This window comes from Anticarsia gemmatalis, chromosome 3 (genome assembly GCF_050436995.1).
Source record: "Anticarsia gemmatalis isolate Benzon Research Colony breed Stoneville strain chromosome 3, ilAntGemm2 primary, whole genome shotgun sequence".
Taxonomy (NCBI): Eukaryota; Metazoa; Arthropoda; class Insecta; order Lepidoptera; family Erebidae; genus Anticarsia; species Anticarsia gemmatalis.
In genome coordinates, this window is record NC_134747.1 from 3,673,552 (window position 1) to 3,692,884 (window position 19,333).

The 19,333-nt window shown below is 36.7% G+C and overlaps 2 protein-coding genes across 2 annotated transcripts; one reads left to right on the forward strand and one right to left on the reverse strand.

Annotated features, from left to right (window-relative positions):
• Positions 1–66: 66 nt before the first annotated feature.
• Positions 67–14,762, reverse strand: Als2 (Amyotrophic lateral sclerosis 2). The gene is made up of 9 exons (XM_076135843.1): positions 11,483–14,762; positions 9,124–9,455; positions 8,119–8,333; positions 7,535–7,868; positions 7,000–7,247; positions 6,450–6,626; positions 5,858–6,045; positions 5,309–5,472; positions 67–4,933 (listed from the first exon to the last, which is right to left on the reverse strand). Exons 1-9 carry the CDS (start codon positions 14,541–14,543, stop codon positions 4,886–4,888), a joined length of 4,767 nt encoding a protein of 1,588 aa, XP_075991958.1. The 5' UTR covers positions 14,544–14,762; the 3' UTR covers positions 67–4,885.
• A 154-nt stretch (positions 14,763–14,916) lies between these two features.
• eIF3h (eukaryotic translation initiation factor 3 subunit h) lies at positions 14,917–18,752 on the forward strand. The gene is made up of 5 exons (XM_076135846.1): positions 14,917–15,074; positions 16,198–16,415; positions 17,204–17,363; positions 17,856–18,060; positions 18,369–18,752. The coding sequence occupies exons 1-5, from the start codon at positions 14,994–14,996 to the stop codon at positions 18,719–18,721; spliced, it is 1,017 nt and encodes a 338-aa protein (XP_075991961.1). The 5' UTR covers positions 14,917–14,993; the 3' UTR covers positions 18,722–18,752.
• Positions 18,753–19,333: the final 581 nt, after the last annotated feature.

Below are 19,333 nucleotides of genomic sequence, written 5' to 3' on the forward strand. Positions count from 1 at the left end.
TCATGTTTCAGTGTATAACGAACCAGCGCGAACTGCAATCTAAATTGTATCACACAATTTTCAACTGTCCTGTTTTGGAATCATAACAAGGAGCGTTCTTTGGTCTCTGCCTACCCTACTACTGCATGTATGTATGTTTTAGAAATAAGACATCTGTGGTGTTCCTAAGTAATTTGGTTTGTGCATTATTTTTTAAATGAAAGCCAATAGTTTTTACTGCGAATTTTATTAAATGTTAAATATATATTTTTTTGAATATTTAAACACACACTTCACATAGGACAAAGATATAAATATAGTAATTAACATATTATTATGTAACATTAATGATATGGTACTTATCAATTGCATTCATTCAACAATTGATTAACTTTTAACAATTCATTTTCCGGATTTCGTAATTTTATGGGCAAAACAACTCGCTTAAAACAAAACAATTTGAAATTAACTAAATGTTGTGCAAATAAGATTTGTATGACACAATCACTAAATATAAAAACAATAGCAACTTAATTTTAAGTAAAAAAATAACAATTTGATCGTTTCTATAACAATTCTCATTTGTACTACCAGACCTTTGGATTATTGCTTAACTTGGCTATCCTAAATAACAAATTAAACCCAATAAACGCTGAACAAGTTTCAGTCGTGACTCTTTCTTTACTACTTATACGCTCAAGACAGAAAGAGCAACAATTAAAGTGAGATCTACCAATTTCAAGCATCTTTAGAGAAACTGTGGAAAACTGATCAGCACTCCTAGCGGATTCTAAAGGAACTATTTTCTTTTCAGTATTTTTTAATGCAACCCGAGTTAAGGAAATCGCGCTACTGTTCAGCGTCTATTGGAAGAAAGGGAAAATCATAAAATCGTATAAAATAGGGCAAGTTTCTATCACGCAGATGAAAAGAGGATTAAAGAAAAAATAGAACCAAATTATTTTCCACAATAAATAATAATTCAGTAGAAACTACAAATTCGCTACTTATACTAAAGCTAAAAGCATACATATTAAAATTTTGGCACGCAACAAAAAGTCTTGGACTATAATACGATTAAATAAAATATTTAATACTATAAATTAAATACTTTAGGATTAAAAATGAATCCTACAGTTATATCTAGGAGTATTTATGGGTGCCATACTAAAATAGTCTTAAGGTGGGGTGTAAAGTTTGCTACACACATATTCGTGTAGGCATTAATCTGCTTAGAAGGGCGGCAAAACCGAATATATACCGATCGGCACAAGCCAAGCAAGTGAGTCGAGTCGGTTTTGCTGTTCGATGAATATTGGCAAATCGAGTACGTGTGTAGCAAGCCTATGATAACAATATTGGTGGAATGTATTATACAATAATTATGAAGCTAATGCAAAATATTGTAACAATAACAAAATACACATTTGATAATTTTATTAAGTTTTGAATGAATGTTCTACATTTTTTATATTAAGTCTTTTATTGTTTCGTGGGCAAGTGTAGTGCATTTATGGACACACCGTTTTAACATTAAATGATTGCAGTCCATTTACTGATACTTGAATAAAAAATGATTTTAAAAATAAGCTTTACGTTTTCGGTCTGCAATATATGGAGACCAAGATTAGGAAACAAATGTCCCATAATACAGGGGCCGAAACAAATTCCAAGGTCGAAAATACTGATTTTACTGACCAAAAATTCAAAAATACTGACCATTTCAAAACCGTTTTTCGGGTGAATAACAAAAAATACAGTCAAACTGAGAGGTCAAAATCCTTTCTTGAAGTCGGTCAAAAAGCTTATTTTCGGTTATTGGCCTCCCCCATCCCAATAGTCAACCAGCACCGCCTTTTTATTGTGTTAATAAGCTTTTTCTATTGTTATTTCTTTAGTAATTGTTATTGTATTACGATGCGCTCATAGCCAGTTGTGCTCACCGGTCGGTAAACGATCTCCGGGTTAAGCAACCGTTAGCACAGTCATTCTATAGATGGGTGACCGCATAGTGGTATTGGAACTGAGCGTCTTCGTGCTCGGAGGGCACGTAAAAAGTCGGTCCCGGATGTTGTCGATTAGGATAAGAGTCATTAAGCCATGTCAAAGGACTTTCAGTCGGCTTGAACAACTTTGACACTAGGTTGACCACTAACCATACAAAAGATGCATAGATAGATTGTATTACAAGTGAGTCATGCGCATTCATGCAAAATTGACATACTCCAATAAACTCCAGAAACGCTAATAAACTTCACTAAACTTCAATAAACTCCAATCAACACCAAAAACTCTAATAAACTTCCCGTGTTACGAATTTTCAATCAGGTCTTACGAATTTTCGATCTAGACACGTGTCCTGACGCGAGTTTAGAAGTTTTTACCCATCCAAAAGAAAAGTGCGCAACGCCGCTAAAGAATTTTCACTTCAAAAATCCTGATTTCAATAATATAGAAAACTAGCTTTTACCCGCGACTTCGTCCGCCACCTGAATTTTCCCATGGGAATGCGTCATTTTCCCGGGGAACAAAAGTAGCCTATGTCCTTTCTCAGGTATCAAAATATCTCTATACCAAATTTCATGCATATTTGCTATTGGTTCAGTAGTTTAGGCGTGATTGAGTAGCAGACAGACAGACAGAGTTACTTTCGCATTTAATAATAAATGCGAAAGTAACTCTGTCTGTAGTATGGATTTAAATTTGCTATTCTATTGAAGTCATGTGATGCTTCAATATATACGTAGATCATCTACATAATATAGAGCATCCAAAGCAGCCCTCTGATATCATCACTGGGCAAATCAAGAATGTAAGATTGGCCAACAGCAGAGGAAAACCAAAAAAAAAATTGAATTCGGAAAAATACCGACAATACTGACCGATTTTCGAAAATACTGACTTTTACTGACCATGTCCGAAAATACTGACTTTTACTGACTTTACTGACCAGTTTCGGCCCCTGCATAATATGACGTACCTATATCAAGCGACGTCATGCGATTTCTTTTCTTATAATATTATTATCTGATAAAATCGTGCGTCTTAATCGTACGAAGTTTAGAAACATCTCAAGACGTTTGTTCCCCAATTCATTCCTGGCTTAATAATTGTCAAATATCGTCCCATCCATGATGATTTATTTAGCATTTCCCGGACACTGAAAAATCGGCGTATCCCTAAATGCACTTTCAAACAAAAACATTGTCCAGCTGCATTAATTTGGGACTTCCTAGTACTAATCGATTGATATCGCTCGAGACTGTTTCACAAAGGACGGGTTCGTTATGACAATCTACTCAATACTGACGATAGATGTCGCCACTCACGAACTACGAACACTACAAGAATCTAACCTTATATTGCTTATTCAAAACTTTTGATGTGTTACAATTGACTATTGTTCTTTTTTTAATAAGAAAACAGTGACTTAAGTAAATGGCAATACTTTATGTTTAAAATTGTTACTTAGTGATATGGCAATACTTTTATTTTTTCAGTGTTACCATATAACTCATCATATTTACCCTTTTTATGCTTGTAACTAAAAAAAGTGACCAATTATTATGCTATTTTTAACGTCACTATTTTCTCATTTTCATTTTGTTGTCGTTTTCAAAACAAAACTAAACAAATTACTAAATACATTTTGTCTACAATTTACATTAAACTCCATTGACTGGTTTCCGAACATCTTCAAGTATTTGTACCTTTCATTTCTAACCGTTTCTCTAATACACATGTAACAATATTATATAACAATAAGAACTTTATAACAATTTTTCAAAGACGTATACCAGCTCAAAATGTATTTGAATTACTAGGAAATGTATTTAAAATCTACCAAGTCTTTAAAAATGGTGGAGTATGTATTATTCTATTTCTTAAACCCTATTAAAAACTGTCTTCTATGAAATCACTATTATTTAATAAACACACATTATAAGACTGGTTTTTATGAAATTATATTTTCATTTATTCTAATATACACATGATTGGTTATGGTACTTTTCGTATTGCTTTTAAAATAAGGAATCGTCTATTAATCACGTGACGCTAGAAACAAGAGGGTTTGGAAAGAAAAGTGGGTGGGTTTTAAAGGTTATTATAAACATCTCTTGATTAACGGACGATCCCTGTAGCCTAATTAAGAAACGTGAAATAAGCTCGAAGACGTTATTCCATATTTTGTCTCTTTCAATCAAGTATGAAACTACTTATCAATGAGAAAGACAAAACAAACTAACAACTCCGAGATTACTCCACATTTGTAAGGCTTTCTTTCCTTCTACGCTGAATCGGTCGCGTGCACTGTCGGTTGCGTATTACATAGAAAAATCTACCGCGCACGTCAGCTGTGCAGTGTCACAACAACATCGTGTATACGCCACTGATATCAGCGTAGGAAGAAATCAAGCCTAAAGCCTTTCGAACACAAGGCTACGCAAATACCCGATACTCAGCAACTTTAGTCCTCAAGCGACTAGCGCCATACAAATCTAGTTTTAGGACGAATGTCGGCGACGCGTTCTCTCTTACACCCTCTCATTAACGAACCTTGAATGTATTTATATGGCGGTAGTTGCTTGAAAACCAAAATCGTGAAATATCGAAGATTTTCGATAGGCTTTAGGCTTACTTTCTTGACGCTGACGTCAGTGTCGTACGTAGAAGCGTTTATACACGATATTGTTGTGATACTGCACTGCTGGCGTGCGCTAAAGGTAATGTTTTTTTTTGTCCAGTATACGTCTTTGTATCCCCTACTTCTAACGGAACATCTAGGCTGACCTTACATAGCAAATTATTGCGGAAGCTACAACTAAACGTTACAAGTTACAACGCACCATACGTATTGCGAGATCATTATTATTAGTATATTATTATATACTTATTATTGTGTACATTACGAGTTCATCGACATCTTCTCTTGTAGGATTTGGAAGTAACATGCCTGGAACAGATAAAGACACCAGTAAGTTTGATAGTCAATAAATAAGTAATTTTTATACAAAAATATGATCGACATGTTAGGAAAGATTCAAATAAATATTAGCTGCAACATACTAAATTGATATTGGTATTTTGTTATAATTTAGGCCGTTAAAATGACGTTCGTGAGCGCATTAATGTCTAATTGATCGACCGCAAGAAATTTCTAAAAATATACTTCAATAGAATTTGACTCTTACGCCATTGTCATTATCACAAAACAGCGTGTTAAATAAAATTTACTAATACTATTAAATCTTAAATCTATATTAAAAATCAACAAATCAATACAATCAATTTAAATCTTAATACTCATACAAATAAGAGCGCTAATTACCTTAAGCGTAGTGAACATGAGTCCTAGCTCGCCGTGCTGCATGCCGGGCTCCAGGAAGTCTTCGATGAAGTGTATCTCGGAGCCGAGCTGCAGGATGCGAGCGCGGACCACCACGAAGTGGAACACTGGGAACAGCTCGTCCATACTCCAAAGGTAGTTTTGACCTGGTGATTAACAAAGGTTTAATAGGACTGTCCTCCTGGACATATTCGGCGTGTACTGGGCGTGGTTTAAAAGGCCAGAGTGTTCAGCAAACTTCACTATTTCATTCCTCTGATAAGAAGGAGGATATATTGACGCGACCAAATTTATTCAGTAGTTAGTTAATAATATATTTTTGTCAAAAAATATATTATTAAATGCACAATTTTAGTGATTTCCTGTAATTTTTTTACGGTGTCGCAAATTCAATCGATTGGTAAACACAATTAAAGCGAACCATTAAAGATAAATAAAGTAGAAAGGTCACCGAAACTTGTTTGAAGAATAAAACTTTCAACCTACAAAGGGGTTACAACAAAAATCAACATAGTAGTTATTTTCCCATACCTAATTCCTGTTGCACAGCTGTAGTCATCTTCTGGAAGGTGCTCCTGATGACGAGGAGTTTCTCAATGGGAGAGAAGGTGGTCTTGAGCTGCTGCAGCGTCTCCACAGCTTCTTGGAACAGCTGCTCTTTGAGTGGAGATGTTGGAGACAGCTGGTTCGCTGGACACGTGTAGCCTACCCAGAATTTTCTGGAAATGAGAGGGAAGTAGTGGTATAGTAAGTATTGAATATAAAAGATTTATATAGTGGTGATATAATGAAGAAATAATTTGTTAATTATTGAATGACAAAGAAGGAAGTAGATTTTGTGTTATAAGTTAGCGGCTGTCGAACGACTAGTGTGACCTTTGCCAGAAAGTCAAGAAAAAACGAGGTTAATATCCTTGTTTGCGTTTAACTCTGTATTTATCAATTATAAGTTGTAATGTGTTTAAAAAAAGTAAGGGATCCAATCGTTAATCACACATAAAACAAACACAAACTTCGATAACATAGCAAAAGCTCGAAATCAAAATAAATCGACCCCAGATTGCTTTTACAAGTTTTTATCTCATTCCATGTTGTAAGCTTTTCAAGTAATCTAGTTACTTACTGGTCAATTCCCAAGAACGCCATGAGCGTGAGGTCAGGCTGTCTGTTCCACTTGAGCAGTCGTCTCCAGTACAAGTCGTCTTCTCTTTTGTTGTGTAGCGCGTACAGCACGAACAGTGCGGGGTGTACGCGTGGTAGTAGAGTCGGCTGGAGGAGGGACGCTGCGGAGACTACCTCGCTGGAAAGAAAGAAAAATGATAATGGAAAATAAAAAATGCAAAACTAAGAAATCTTGTATACTTCAAGCGAGCGACAATGTTGGGCTGAGTGGTGTGTGAGCCCACTAAATGATCATAAGAAGCTTGATGACAGACCCTAGACCTAAAAAAAATTCTTTCACTCTTTTAAACACGGAAAATATACGTACGATGACACGAAGAATTTTCCAGGCGACATTTTTGCCTCTCGACTAGACTCTAAATTAGAGTATAGATCAAAATAATTGAAACCTATGATGACTGAGTACCCTACTTCTATTCTAACAGATTTTTATCTACAAATCTTGAGAGAGGCCCCTATTTCGATCTAAATATAAACTAAACCGAACTTACCCATCAATAGGATTGCTCTCCTCAATTTCTCCATCAGCCAAAGACAGTACAGCATCAGCGCCCTCCGGCGGCAGCGCGGGGAACAGTAGCCGGACGACCTGGTACAGCCTCGAGGTGATACTCTTGAGTTCTTTGACCGCATGGCTCAGAAGTAACGGATGTACTCTGACCCCGCCGTATGTCGTGTTGAAAGCATTCGTTACGCCTAATACTAGCTGGCCTAGAGGATGGTGGGTTGATTCACAGGCCTGTGGAAGAAGATGAAGGGTTAAGTGTGTGTTTTGGATTTAGCTAAGAAATATGATGAATCCCACCCATGGTCAGATTAGCTTAGAGCTTTAGAAGCGACTCAAAATTCAAAATTATATGTATCAGAAAATCTGTTTAACAATGTGTGCAATTACATATAAGCATCTATTGAATGATGATGAGTTTGGTCACTCAATTATTTCTTACTTTTTTGTAACTAAAAGTAAACTATATGGTACTTTTCGGTATGAGATCTGTACTTAGTGGATAGAGCTACCATACTTACATTATACAAATACTGTTTCAATTCCGAATAATTTTCCAAATTCAACAATTTCTGTCCAAACTGAGGTATGACTTCTAAACAATCAACAGACTTCTCCAAATCACTGCCTTTTCTTTTAACACTCATTTTATTTCTCTCTTTATGTGAACAAGATATTGCAACGGCAACATTTTGCCAGATTTTAACGTTGTCTATGGTGTTGCCAGATGGTCCGTTGGCAAAATGATTGCCAGTCGGTGTGAGAATGGACTCTGATACTCCAAGGCATTGGAAGCATTGTCGGAAGAGGGCGTTCCATTTTTGATTTGGGGCTACGCTTAGTTTACCGAAGGAGCTGAAAAAAATTAAAATAGATTAGCTATTAGATTTTTCTGAAATATGTATTTTTAAGTACTTAACTAATGTTATAAGTGCCACATATCTTACTTTCGGGGTATTTTAAATAAATATTGCTATAAAATTTATTTTATCAAACCTTTTACTCATGCATAAAGCTAGGAATAGACCAAATAACGCTACGAAATTCCAATATATGGCTCATTAAAACCATTGTTATACAAAAATAGACTTTATGTAACACTCACTTAGGTTTAGAATTAGTTGGCAGCACCGGATTTGACACGTTCAAATGCATCGTCGCATTAGATATCTTGACGCCTTCAGTCCACGCGCCGCTCAAGGAACCTTCGATCTTATCCCCACTGGAGAAGGTCAGTATTCCCTTGCCGGAGAACACGCCGGCTGAACGGAACTCCCCCTCATAGTGGGTACCGTCTTCAAATACCATTACCCCGTGACCCTGGAACATAAGATGAGATTTCAAATCAGTGTTATACGGAATAGGTATGACTTTATTGTTTGCGTTTGGAATCAAGGTATATGAAGGTTGCTAACGCCCGGATTCTGAGGTACATTTAACGGTAGTTTATCTATTCAATAGCGTCTAAGCTCATATAAATATGATAGTTTGAATAAATAAAGTACAGCTAAATGTGTCTCAGAAACCGGGCATTAGTCAATCTTTTTTTTTTTTTTTAAAGACAACTCCCGCACTAAGAATTGCTCGTGTGTCGCGGGGACTTTTACAAACATACAAACAACGGACACAAAGCACAACCACATCGAAACAATTATTTGTGGATCGCACAAATAATTGTCCCGCGTGGGAATCGAACCCACGACCTCCCGACACAGTGGTATCGGCGTGGCGGCCTAAACCACTGCGCCACGGAGACAATAAAAAAAGACAATCAAAATATAATGACCGTTTAAAAATATTTTTGGTAACTTTGACATTAACCCCCTTCACCCGATCGAATTCATATCTTGACAATAAAAAAACTCATACAAAAAAAACGCTATTGAATAGATAAACTTCTATGGTTATAATTTTTGTTTCATTGCAACTTGCGCAATATATCAAACCGTGCCTGATATTACATCATTTGAATGAAACCACAAATATATTTATTTTCTTGGTAATAATGTAACTTTGAATAGATACCGGTCTTTACGATGACTATGAGAAAAGTATCTCTGTTATTTTTAAAACTACTGTATTTGGGAAAAAACCACAATGTAATACTGACCGTCAAAACATCTTGCATAAACAGTCCTTCATAATAAATCCCATCTAACGTCACTATTAACCCACACCCATGCTTCTTATTATCGCTCCAGTTGCCCAGATACTTCTCCCCTTTTCCTATATCGTCCATTACCCCATAACCTTGTTTCACACCGTTATTCCACTCCCCAGTGTAAATGGTTGCTGATGAAGAGGTAAAGTCCCCTTGCTTCTTGATGCCATGGCCGTGGGGCTGGCCGTCCTTGAAGTAACCTTCGTAAATATCCCCTACCGTGTATTTCATGACCCCGTATCCATTTTGCAGGTTGTCTTTCCATTGGCCTTCGTATACTCCTGAAATCAAACGTACATATGTTTTATACAAAATAAAATGTTAAATAAAAAAGCAAGCTTTCGTCTCCTTAATATAGTGTAAGGTTGAAAAATTGTAAACCTGTGTTTTGGCGGAATATTTAATTGAATAATGTTTCCACACCATGCCTATCTTTACCGGGATTTCCCCCTGTTGCGTAAAAACCTTGTATAATGTATAGGTATTGTTTTGCGGTAGTACAAAGCCACTGTCCGCGTCACATGACAGCGGAAAAGCAGAAGAGCAGGATAAATACTACTTCTATTTATAAAGAAAGTTAATTATATATTTATTGGGGCTCTGTGAATTCCCTATAAGAGGTCTACGAAGAATGAACAAGTGCCATTAAACACAGTATGAAATACGAACTTCGTACATGAAAAGAGTAAAAGAAAATAAGATAAATACATTCTGCGTAAACGAAATAGGGTTTAAATCGTTTCTATTCCGTTTTCGTATCGTCTTCTGTCTCAACTTCAGGACAGGGAAATATTGGAATAATAATGGACACGCGAAAAATAAAGTAAAAATATACCTAGAGGCCCTAGAGGGAAGCCCTGATCATAAAAAACTGTAGGTCAGGATCACTCGTAAAGGAACTGACTAATATGCGTACAATAATATAATTTAATCGTTGTTTTCCTTTATTTATACGAACAGGGAAGCACCTAATTTCATTCAAGCGTATCGGAAGTACAAATACCGAGATTACATTACTTTTTCAGTTTGAATAGCGGGTAGAACACACACACGTTCAAGGTTTTCAAGTATTTCACAACAATACCTTGGCACAGTTAGCAATAATAATATACTTTGTATAACTTAAAAATAAATTTGTTTAAATACGAAACATATTAGTGGCTACTTATCGATGTTTGTATGTTTCTATACTATAATAGGGTTTTGGCGGACACTTTTATGCGCATAATTAGCACGATGGTCAATGTCGCAAACTTATTTAGTGCAGATTCCATTGACATTGTTCATTATTAGCACGCCTTTGACCACGAGAAAATGTTTCAAGGACTTATTTTGAGAGACCTATTGCTGAAATTTTTGTAAGTACAACTTTCAGAGTAACGATCCAAAAAGAAAATTAATAATTTATATTTTGATATGAATAGATTCTCCGCTTTCCCAATAACAATATAATGGAATTAAATTGAACAACAAATAGCAAGTTACTCGTATCTACGAAGAGAGTGGTAAGCAATCAGCGGAGAGAGTACAAAATAGGGGCAGAGGAGTTTCTTAATTAATTGAGTTAATGTTTACATTTCTTGCGACTGGTATACAAGTTATTTGAGGTAAACTGATTGCTGTCGCAGTACTGTCGTTGCTACATTTACTCAGGTTTTGGTAAAATAATGGTTCATTTCGATAGTTTGATTTAGCTTGCATGTTTAAACATCGTAAGCATTCGTTCTTCCATATTTTCCAATACGTAGGTATATTCTAAAATAAGAACAAAAGCGAGAAATAAAGTGTTAATTAGTTTTACACAATAGCCATATTAATTCTTATCAATAATGTTACCACACAACGGGATTGTCCTTAATAGAGGCATTGTTTGCAACACTGACCGGAGAAATACTTATTTCTAACGCTTGATTGAATAAAATAAATGTCAATAAAACGACTTTTAAGTTATGCGCATACTACTTATGACTCACGGCTTAAATATTGAATTGATCGCTCATAAATGAGTAAATGTTTGTCGCGCTTACGACAGACATGTTATGATGTTATGTATAGTATCATGTTTCTTGAAATTAGACTTGAATCATAATTAGAACATCGACATTAAGTGGATTAGCTAGAGTTTGACTAAGCTGTCTAGCAATATAGGTGTTTGTATTTTTATGGCTTACGTATTCGTAACTAAATTAGAAAAGAGCGAACTGTGACCTTATGGCTACAATGTTTGAAATATATAAAAGACTTTCAAATTCATTCAAAAACGATGGTTATAGTAATCGAAATTGTGTTGTTTATTGTAAAATCTTACCTACACCAGGAATCTCCATTTTCCCATGTCCACATAACGCGTTCAGTTGAAATTGTCCCACGTAGAATTTACCGTCCGGCCATTCCACTCTACCGTGCCCGTGGATTTTCCCATCCAACCATCTCCCCGTGTACTTTGCATCTTTGTAAAAAGGGTTTTTGTTCGAAAACGTATGACTGGCGGTTCTTACTGCTGGCGGTTTGAAATTCTCCTTATTCAAAGCTAATCGTATTGATGCGTTAAGGCAATGAACCCAATCGGTCTTCTCTTGTTCGGTGCTAGTTGAAACTGATATCATCTCTTCAGGGGTCGTGAGCTGGATTACATTTTGAAGCGAATCCGTATTCGGAACTGGTTCAACCCATAATGTTTCTAGAGGATGAACGCTAGGCGTACTACCGCTGACGTGAACGAATAAATCGTTGAATAAAATAAACCAGTGTGATGAAAAACGTCCAGGATTCACTAAATTCAGCAGTCGAGACTTTGATTCTCTGACTAGACGACGTTCTGGTGTACGATACTGCTCCAAACCTTTGCCTATCGTTTCCCAAAACAATTTAGTGACCTCCGCTTCTTTCCGTTTCTTTTCCTGCTCGTCTATCAATGAATCTAATGAAGCGATGACTTTGTTTAACCTTTCGTCGATATTGGTTTTTGTGTCGACCTTTTTTCTTTTCGTTTTGTACCTTAGTAACGATTGTGCGATGCATTTATAGGAGCTCAATCTTGTTAGAGGCTGTACAAACGCGAGCCCTACTATGGCTTCTAAAGTTTTCTTATTATTCTTCTGCTTGTTTGTCGGGAGCTGATCGCTAAACAAATTATAAACACTAGAGGGGACATCGACGACACTGTTGATCTGCGTAAAGCCGCCGATTACGATTAGATTGCTTACAGCTACGTAATACTTTCTGTACAAATAAATAAACTCTTCTAAATTTTTTATCAAAGAAATATCACATTCGTTTATATGTTTCTCGGCGTACTGCCACATCGAGAGTACATTCAGAGCGGTTATGTTTAATATGTCACCAAAAATATCACAAACTGTTTCGTAAATATTGGAATGTGTAGTTACTGCTTTACTTTTCTTTAGAAAAGGTTTAACTAGATTATGATATATCAAAAGCATTTCTTCTAGATATCTTTGAGCAATAGATAGGTCTTGGAACTCTGGACTTTTGGCCGACTCCTCTACTGAGCAATAGCTGATGTTACCAGATGATAATATTCTCCAGTGGTAGCACATGTTTTGGGGTTTACTTGAGAAATTTGGAGGTTCATTCGTTTTTACTGTTAGGTCTGTGTGGTTTTCACTACCTTCTTCTTCTTTCTTGACATTTAGATTAACTATAGACTCTGTGTAACCCTCTGTATGTTTTCCCATGTAGAAAATATTTTCGTTATGAGTATATGCTAGTGTGTGATGATCTGTGGCTATCATGTCCCTCACTCTATCACTGTCAGAGTTCTCTCGAAACTGTTTAGGGCCACTCTTGTCTTCTCTTGTATCGAAACTGACCTGATGGAATTGATTGTAGCCCCACATGAAGAGGCGTCCGTCTAACGTTAGAGCTGAACAGTGCCATTTGCCACAAGACACCTTTTGCATACCAAATCCTGATAAACTCATAACTACCATTGGTTTTATTCTTTTAACTGTATCTCCTATTCCTAACTGCCCATATGATATGTCACCCCAAGTCCATAACTCTGTGGCTAAAACATTTTTGCCGAGTTTAGTCATGTTTTTGAGGTTCTCGTTTTTTCTAGCCGCTTCAAATTCTTTTTCACTACTAATTGTGCTAGTGGAAAACTGCAGATCTTCAAGATTGCAGTTGGAGGTACAGCTGTACATGAGGGAATTAATTTCGTCATTGTGTAAGCGCATTTGTAGTTCGACAACATCATTGTTGTCGCTACTACCGCTTACATGGCGCGATAGCGTCGCTACTTTATCACCTACTGTTTTAACTCCTTCATAGACGAAATTTGTGAGATTTGATACATTTTCTTTTATTATTCTAGTAGGTTTCTCTGTGTATTCTACTAAGTAGTCTTCCCCAGCTGATACCCAAGAAAGCTGTCTACTCAAAAACTGTCTAGCAGCATCAGTGTTTATAAATATATTGTTAATTTTGTCAGCACTAGCCTCATCTGTTTCACTGTCCTTATCTGTCTGGTCATCACCATCTGTGGACTTAGCATCATGGAAATTATCATCTATTATTTTTTGTGAGTTTGTTCTTGCAATTTTTGATTCCTCAGATGAGGGACTAGAATCTTCAGTGAAGCTGTGTGCATCAACATGCACATCAGTCTGTGGGGCTGTAGTACTACTTGAATCTTCACTAGACTTACTAATTTGAACACCTAAAGGGCAGGTTTCTGAAAGGGATGGCACAGATGCGGGGGATGCTAGGCCTATTATTGTCTGACACTGTGAACAGTTTGATGCAAACACTTCATCATCATCATTATCACTCTCAGTATCACAGTTGCTTGATCTCCTCACATTTTTTCGAGCTATAACAGCAGCAAAGTTTTGACCCACAGACGCACTGTACACTGTCCTTCCCTCAAAAAACGGAATTTTCTTAATACTACTAGTGTCTAACGATATTTGCGGCATAACACCTGAGCCCCATAGCTGCCCATCACTGCTTATGTATAACTGTCCAAAATCACTTGTCACCACATTCCTAAACTTCACTTTGTAGCTGGAGCTCTTGAAACCGTGGGGACAACACTTGGCATCCTCTTTGACGACAATTTCTTCTTTATTTTTAAAACTAGCACTTGTTTTGTACAAACGTCCATGAACATCTATGATATAAAGGATATCATTGTGATATGATATGTCTATCGCTGAAATGCCACTGATCTTCTTTAAATTTAAACAATCCTCGATAATTTCGCAGTGGTAGAGCCCATGGTCATTGCCGAGGACAATGAAGTCTGTGCCCAATGAACATAACTTTACAATTTTATCAGGTACTTGTTGCGACGGCGGTATGCTTATTGGCGTTAATCCTCTCCAGAAATTATGCTGACTCATTATTTAATGATAACTTCCTTTCTTTATTAAAAGTAGGAGTATCATCGATTTAAATCAGGGCGGAAGTACTGAGGAACACTTTCTCGAATCAACATAACACATGATAGATTTATGACTGAAACTGTCCACTGTATGATACATTTACAACTAAGATAATAATATTACTTCTGTAAACAATGTTTATTTATCTCGGTTTGATACGATTTTTATTGTAGGACTTTTGATTTGACAAATAATTCAACTGACATTTGACAGCTGATCGTACCACCGACAATGTAGATGTTGAATGAATGTTGAATTCCATAGAGAATGCATTTCAACGAATCGAACTAGACCGCGATCGGTGTATAAAAAGAGAATATCTACTTTTAACCGTTATTATCGGTTTTGTCCCTGGCAGCACAGGCTTCTAATGTCAGATTCATTCAATCAAACTAACCTTTCGTAAAAATGGCGAACCGTGCTAGTGGGTCTGCCAGACGCGTTCCTGAAAATGAAGCCACAATTACGTACGTTCAGTGCGATGGATTGGTATGTACACAATCATTTATACTTTTTGATAATCTATCACTTGTCACCACAACTCCAACATAGCTGTTATGTCTCAAAGCTGTTCCTCGTCGACACGTCATGTATTCTCTGTTTTCTGAGTTTGCTTAGCATTTTTGTGATAATATTCGTTGCATTGAGTTATAATTGCGACTTTTTTCATACTATGACGTTAATATTTACGTCGTATGTTGTTTACATATAAGTTTACACATCCGCGTAGAGGTTATGTTGTGGATATAAAGTTTATGGTTCATATCCTGACTTCTTGTTTAAACTCTATAAATAAGTCGAAGTCGTCATGTAGTAACGCAATGAATAAACAAACAGTTAATTTTCATGACAGATTTTACATTACCAAGAAGTTAGTTGTAAAGTACAGTTAGTCTGTGGTCATTTTTTGTTTACCAGTGAAAGTGAAGTCCAATTAGTGAATGAGTCATGGGCTCTTTTAGGACGTTTACCTCGGTGACCCGAGTCTGGCAAACGATTACAGAGATGATCTCACTGTGTGACATTGAGTAACTTTGACTGGATAAATTAGCATAGACCATAGCTCTGTATTTGGCTAGTGTATAATGGCTTTATAATTGCGCATTTGTTAGATTTACGTATGTAGTGTTTGAGATAAAACTGCGCCTTTCCCAGAATAGCTAATTCAAGTAGTATTGTGACATCAGACCACTTAGAATGTTTATCAAAACATTAACTTATCAGCAATTTATGCAGACAGTTTTATTGTTTGTATTAAGAGAAAGCTTCGCAAAGCATTAGCATACTTATAAATCTAAACTAACATATGCACCGGTCATCTCTTGTATTAAAATAAAACTGTAATTCAATTTTATAAAGTAACAAAATAAATAGTTGTTCTTAGATTATTCTGATGGGTATAACTACAACCATTTACCAAAGGCTAACCAGAATTTTTCGTTATTTTCTACTTTCTTCAGTTGCAAATTAGTAGCAGTAACAAATAAAAAAACAAGCTTAATTGAAAAGCCCAGCAAGTTTTGTTGCTCTATGTTAGATCTCTCAACCACTTGTGTCAGAAGCAAATGCTTAGAGACCATTCAGTTAATTTATACAAACAAATTAATTCCAGGCGGTGATGAAAATTGTGAAGCACTGCCATGAAGAATCATGCAGCAACATGGAGGTGGCTCAGGGAGCCTTACTCGGGCTCGTGGTGGAGAACCGTCTGGAGATCACCAACTGCTTCCCGTTCCCCAAGCACGATGACACCATGGACGAGGAGGAGTACCAGCTGGACATGATGAGGAGACTCCGTCGTGTTAATGTTGATCATTTTCATGTTGGATGGTAATTGTTTTCATTTCAAAAGTAAACTATATAGCAATTCTATTGGTAACTGTTTAGTTACCATACATAGGTACATTCATTTGAATGTGATGAGAGTTGCAATGATAGAAATGCTACAACTTTTATTCTAGATTAGAGATATATTAGATTAGAGGCCAAAGGTTACTTTGTTCACATTAAAGCTTTTTGTGGAGACCTATAGTTGTATCAGCATAATTTATCATATCTAAAATACAGTAGGCAAAAAGGCATTTGAAAACATAAGAGTCAAGTCAAAGTTATCTATTCCAAATACCAAGACACTTGTTTATTGGTGCTATAAACAGAAAAGTGACATAATAATTTAACCACTCAACAACACTTTAATCAATAATCCACATACTTAAGATATATAAATAAATAGTCATCATTAACAATGCGTAATGGAATAACTTGCAAAACTTACAACATTTGTTTGAGTTTTATGAATTTTGTGTCCACAAACACACTTGTTAGTTGTCATTCTTATGTACAAATTAGGAAAACTATATAAAAAATAGATGTAGTTGTAAAGCAGTTCCAACAAATCACGACCCAGCTAGGCTTTTAAAAAAAATATGAACAGATATTAGGAAAAGCCCAATACTTTATAGCTAGTATTTGGTAGTCACTTGTTAGGTAGCAAAACAGAAAGAACAACAATTAATGATTATTTTAATTGATACATAAGATGCTTTTTACTCTGAGAAATCTTATGCAAGTGCGATTTAAGCCAGATAGTTAATTAAATCATTTTATTTTCCCACCAGGTACCAGAGCGCAGATGTCGGCAACTTCCTGAGCCAGTCGCTCCTGGAGTCTCAGTACCACTACCAGACATCCATCGAGGAGAGTGTGGTCGTCATCTACGACACCAAGAAGTCCGCCAGAGGCTTCCTCACTCTGAAGGCTTACCGTCTGACTCCCCAGGTTGGTATCACTAGATATTTTTAACTATGCACCTCTAAACATCAGATTTCCTGATATTCCTATTAACCTTTCGTATGCCGGACCCGCGTCGCGTCAAAAGTGTCCCATCTGTCGCGTCATTTTAACCGCGCGTTGCACATTGCATCTATATCGCGCAGATCTACGGTCCCGGCATACGAAGCTCTAAAAATTGGCGCGCAGACCTGCGTTCCGGCATAAAATAGGTTAATAGTTATTAATTTTAGTGGTCCATTTTTCTCCCTCTTAGTCTTGTCCAGGGACTAAACAAGAAACGTTACTCAGCCAATGAGAAGTACGCAAAGGTCACGCAGCCAATTAAAAGAACTATTCGTTGTTGACGAAAATATTTGTTGAAGCTAATTAATTAAAAACAAGACCAAGCTAGTGCAATGTCAGTAGCGTGTCTTAACCATCTTATTAGCTGCCATAGTATTACATAATTTGATTAAAACCTTGCTTCTATTATTCCAGGCCATCGCCATGTACAAAGAGGGCGACTACACGCCAGAGGCCCTCCGTAACCTGAAGATTGGTTACGAGAGCTTGTTCATTGAAGTGCCCATCGTGATCCGCAACTCTCCGCTCACCAACATCATGATGTCTGAGTTGTCTGAGATGATCCCTGAAGAAGAGGGCTCCAAGTTCCTAGATTTGGGCACTGCATCAGTATTGGAAGGTAAGGAAAATGCTACTATGCATTATAGCTATTTGCTGTAATTGACTGAATGCTTCTTGGCAACTTTTATTAATGCATTGATTGCATACTTATACATTTTGTTGCAATCCCTCTAAGCTTAACTTATTTATAGTTAACTAGCCTTAGTTTATAGTCATTCCTCTAAAATCATTCATTGATTTACTAAAAACACAAAATAATAACTGTGTGGAAATCGAATCCAAGTTTGACTACCTAATTTGCTACATTATGGACATACCCAAAATTATGCTGGGAGTATCACAATTAACCGTCACTTACATCCGCAGGACAACTCCGCAGCCTAATGGAGCGCGTAGACGAGCTCAACCAAGAAGCTATCAAGTTCAACAGATACCAGCAGTTGGTGGTGCGCCAGCAACAAGACAAACACCGCTGGATCGTCAAGAGGGCACAAGAAAACGCCGCGCGAGCAGCCAAGGATGAACCCCCACTACCTGAAGAAGATGTTAACAAACTCTTCAAACCCCACCCGGTTCCTCCCAGGCTCAACCCTATGATTGTCGCCGGTCAGATCAATACTTACAGCCAACACATCAGCCAGTTCTGCTCTCAAAGCCTCGCGAAGTTGTATCTGACGCAAGCGCTCCAAAACGCCAAGGAATCCAAGCAGAACCAGTAATTTTGTATTGTATTAAAGTCATGTACACTTATTGCGTTGTTTTCTTCAGTTATCCTTTTTACATAATATTATGTTACCAAAGATGGTTTACCACTATACTTGGGCCATTATAAATGTGCAAACTACGTAATAGTCAAGAGGATGTAATAATCGTTCTTAAGACTTGAATGCGAGCGAGAGGAGATAAAAATGACGTATGACGTATTTCGCACGTTCATGATGAGCTGAGTATACTACACTGGACGTAGAAGCCAGTTTTCTTGCACTGGTGTCAAAAAAAACCGTCACGAAGTCCAAAATGAGTTCTCTGTGATCTTTGACTCTTTAATTTGATTAACTAGGATGAAAAATAAAACTTCGCTTTACCTCGATGTATTAATAATAAATACCACATAGTTATCACAAGAATGGAATTGTTCTTTACTCTGGAAAATGATCCTGCTTAGAAAGTAAGAACATTTTTTTCTAAAAATTAATCGGCGATCGAGACATGAAAAGACTAAGGAGGCACCTGTATAGGACAGGTGCCTCATCATAGAGAAAGACATTTAAATAATTTGATTATTTACCTACAATTAGCGGACCGCAACATTATTACAGTGATATGGGTTG

Excerpts from the sequence above, each read along its gene's own strand:
- eIF3h (XM_076135846.1), top strand. The coding sequence starts at position 14,994 with ATGGCGAACCGTGCTAGTGGGTCTGCCAGACGCGTTCCTGAAAATGAA. Across the intron at positions 16,416-17,203 it reads GATCATTTTCATGTTGGATG|GTACCAGAGCGCAGATGTCG; the intron begins GTAATTGTTTTC and ends TTTTCCCACCAG. Across the intron at positions 17,364-17,855 it reads CTTACCGTCTGACTCCCCAG|GCCATCGCCATGTACAAAGA; the intron begins GTTGGTATCACT and ends CTATTATTCCAG.
- Als2 (XM_076135843.1), bottom strand. The coding sequence starts at position 14,543 with ATGAGTCAGCATAATTTCTGGAGAGGATTAACGCCAATAAGCATACCG. Across the intron at positions 7,869-8,118 it reads CCAACTAATTCTAAACCTAA|CTCCTTCGGTAAACTAAGCG; the intron begins GTGAGTGTTACA and ends AATTTTTTTCAG. Across the intron at positions 7,248-7,534 it reads TGAAACAGTATTTGTATAAT|GCCTGTGAATCAACCCACCA; the intron begins GTAAGTATGGTA and ends CTTCTTCCACAG.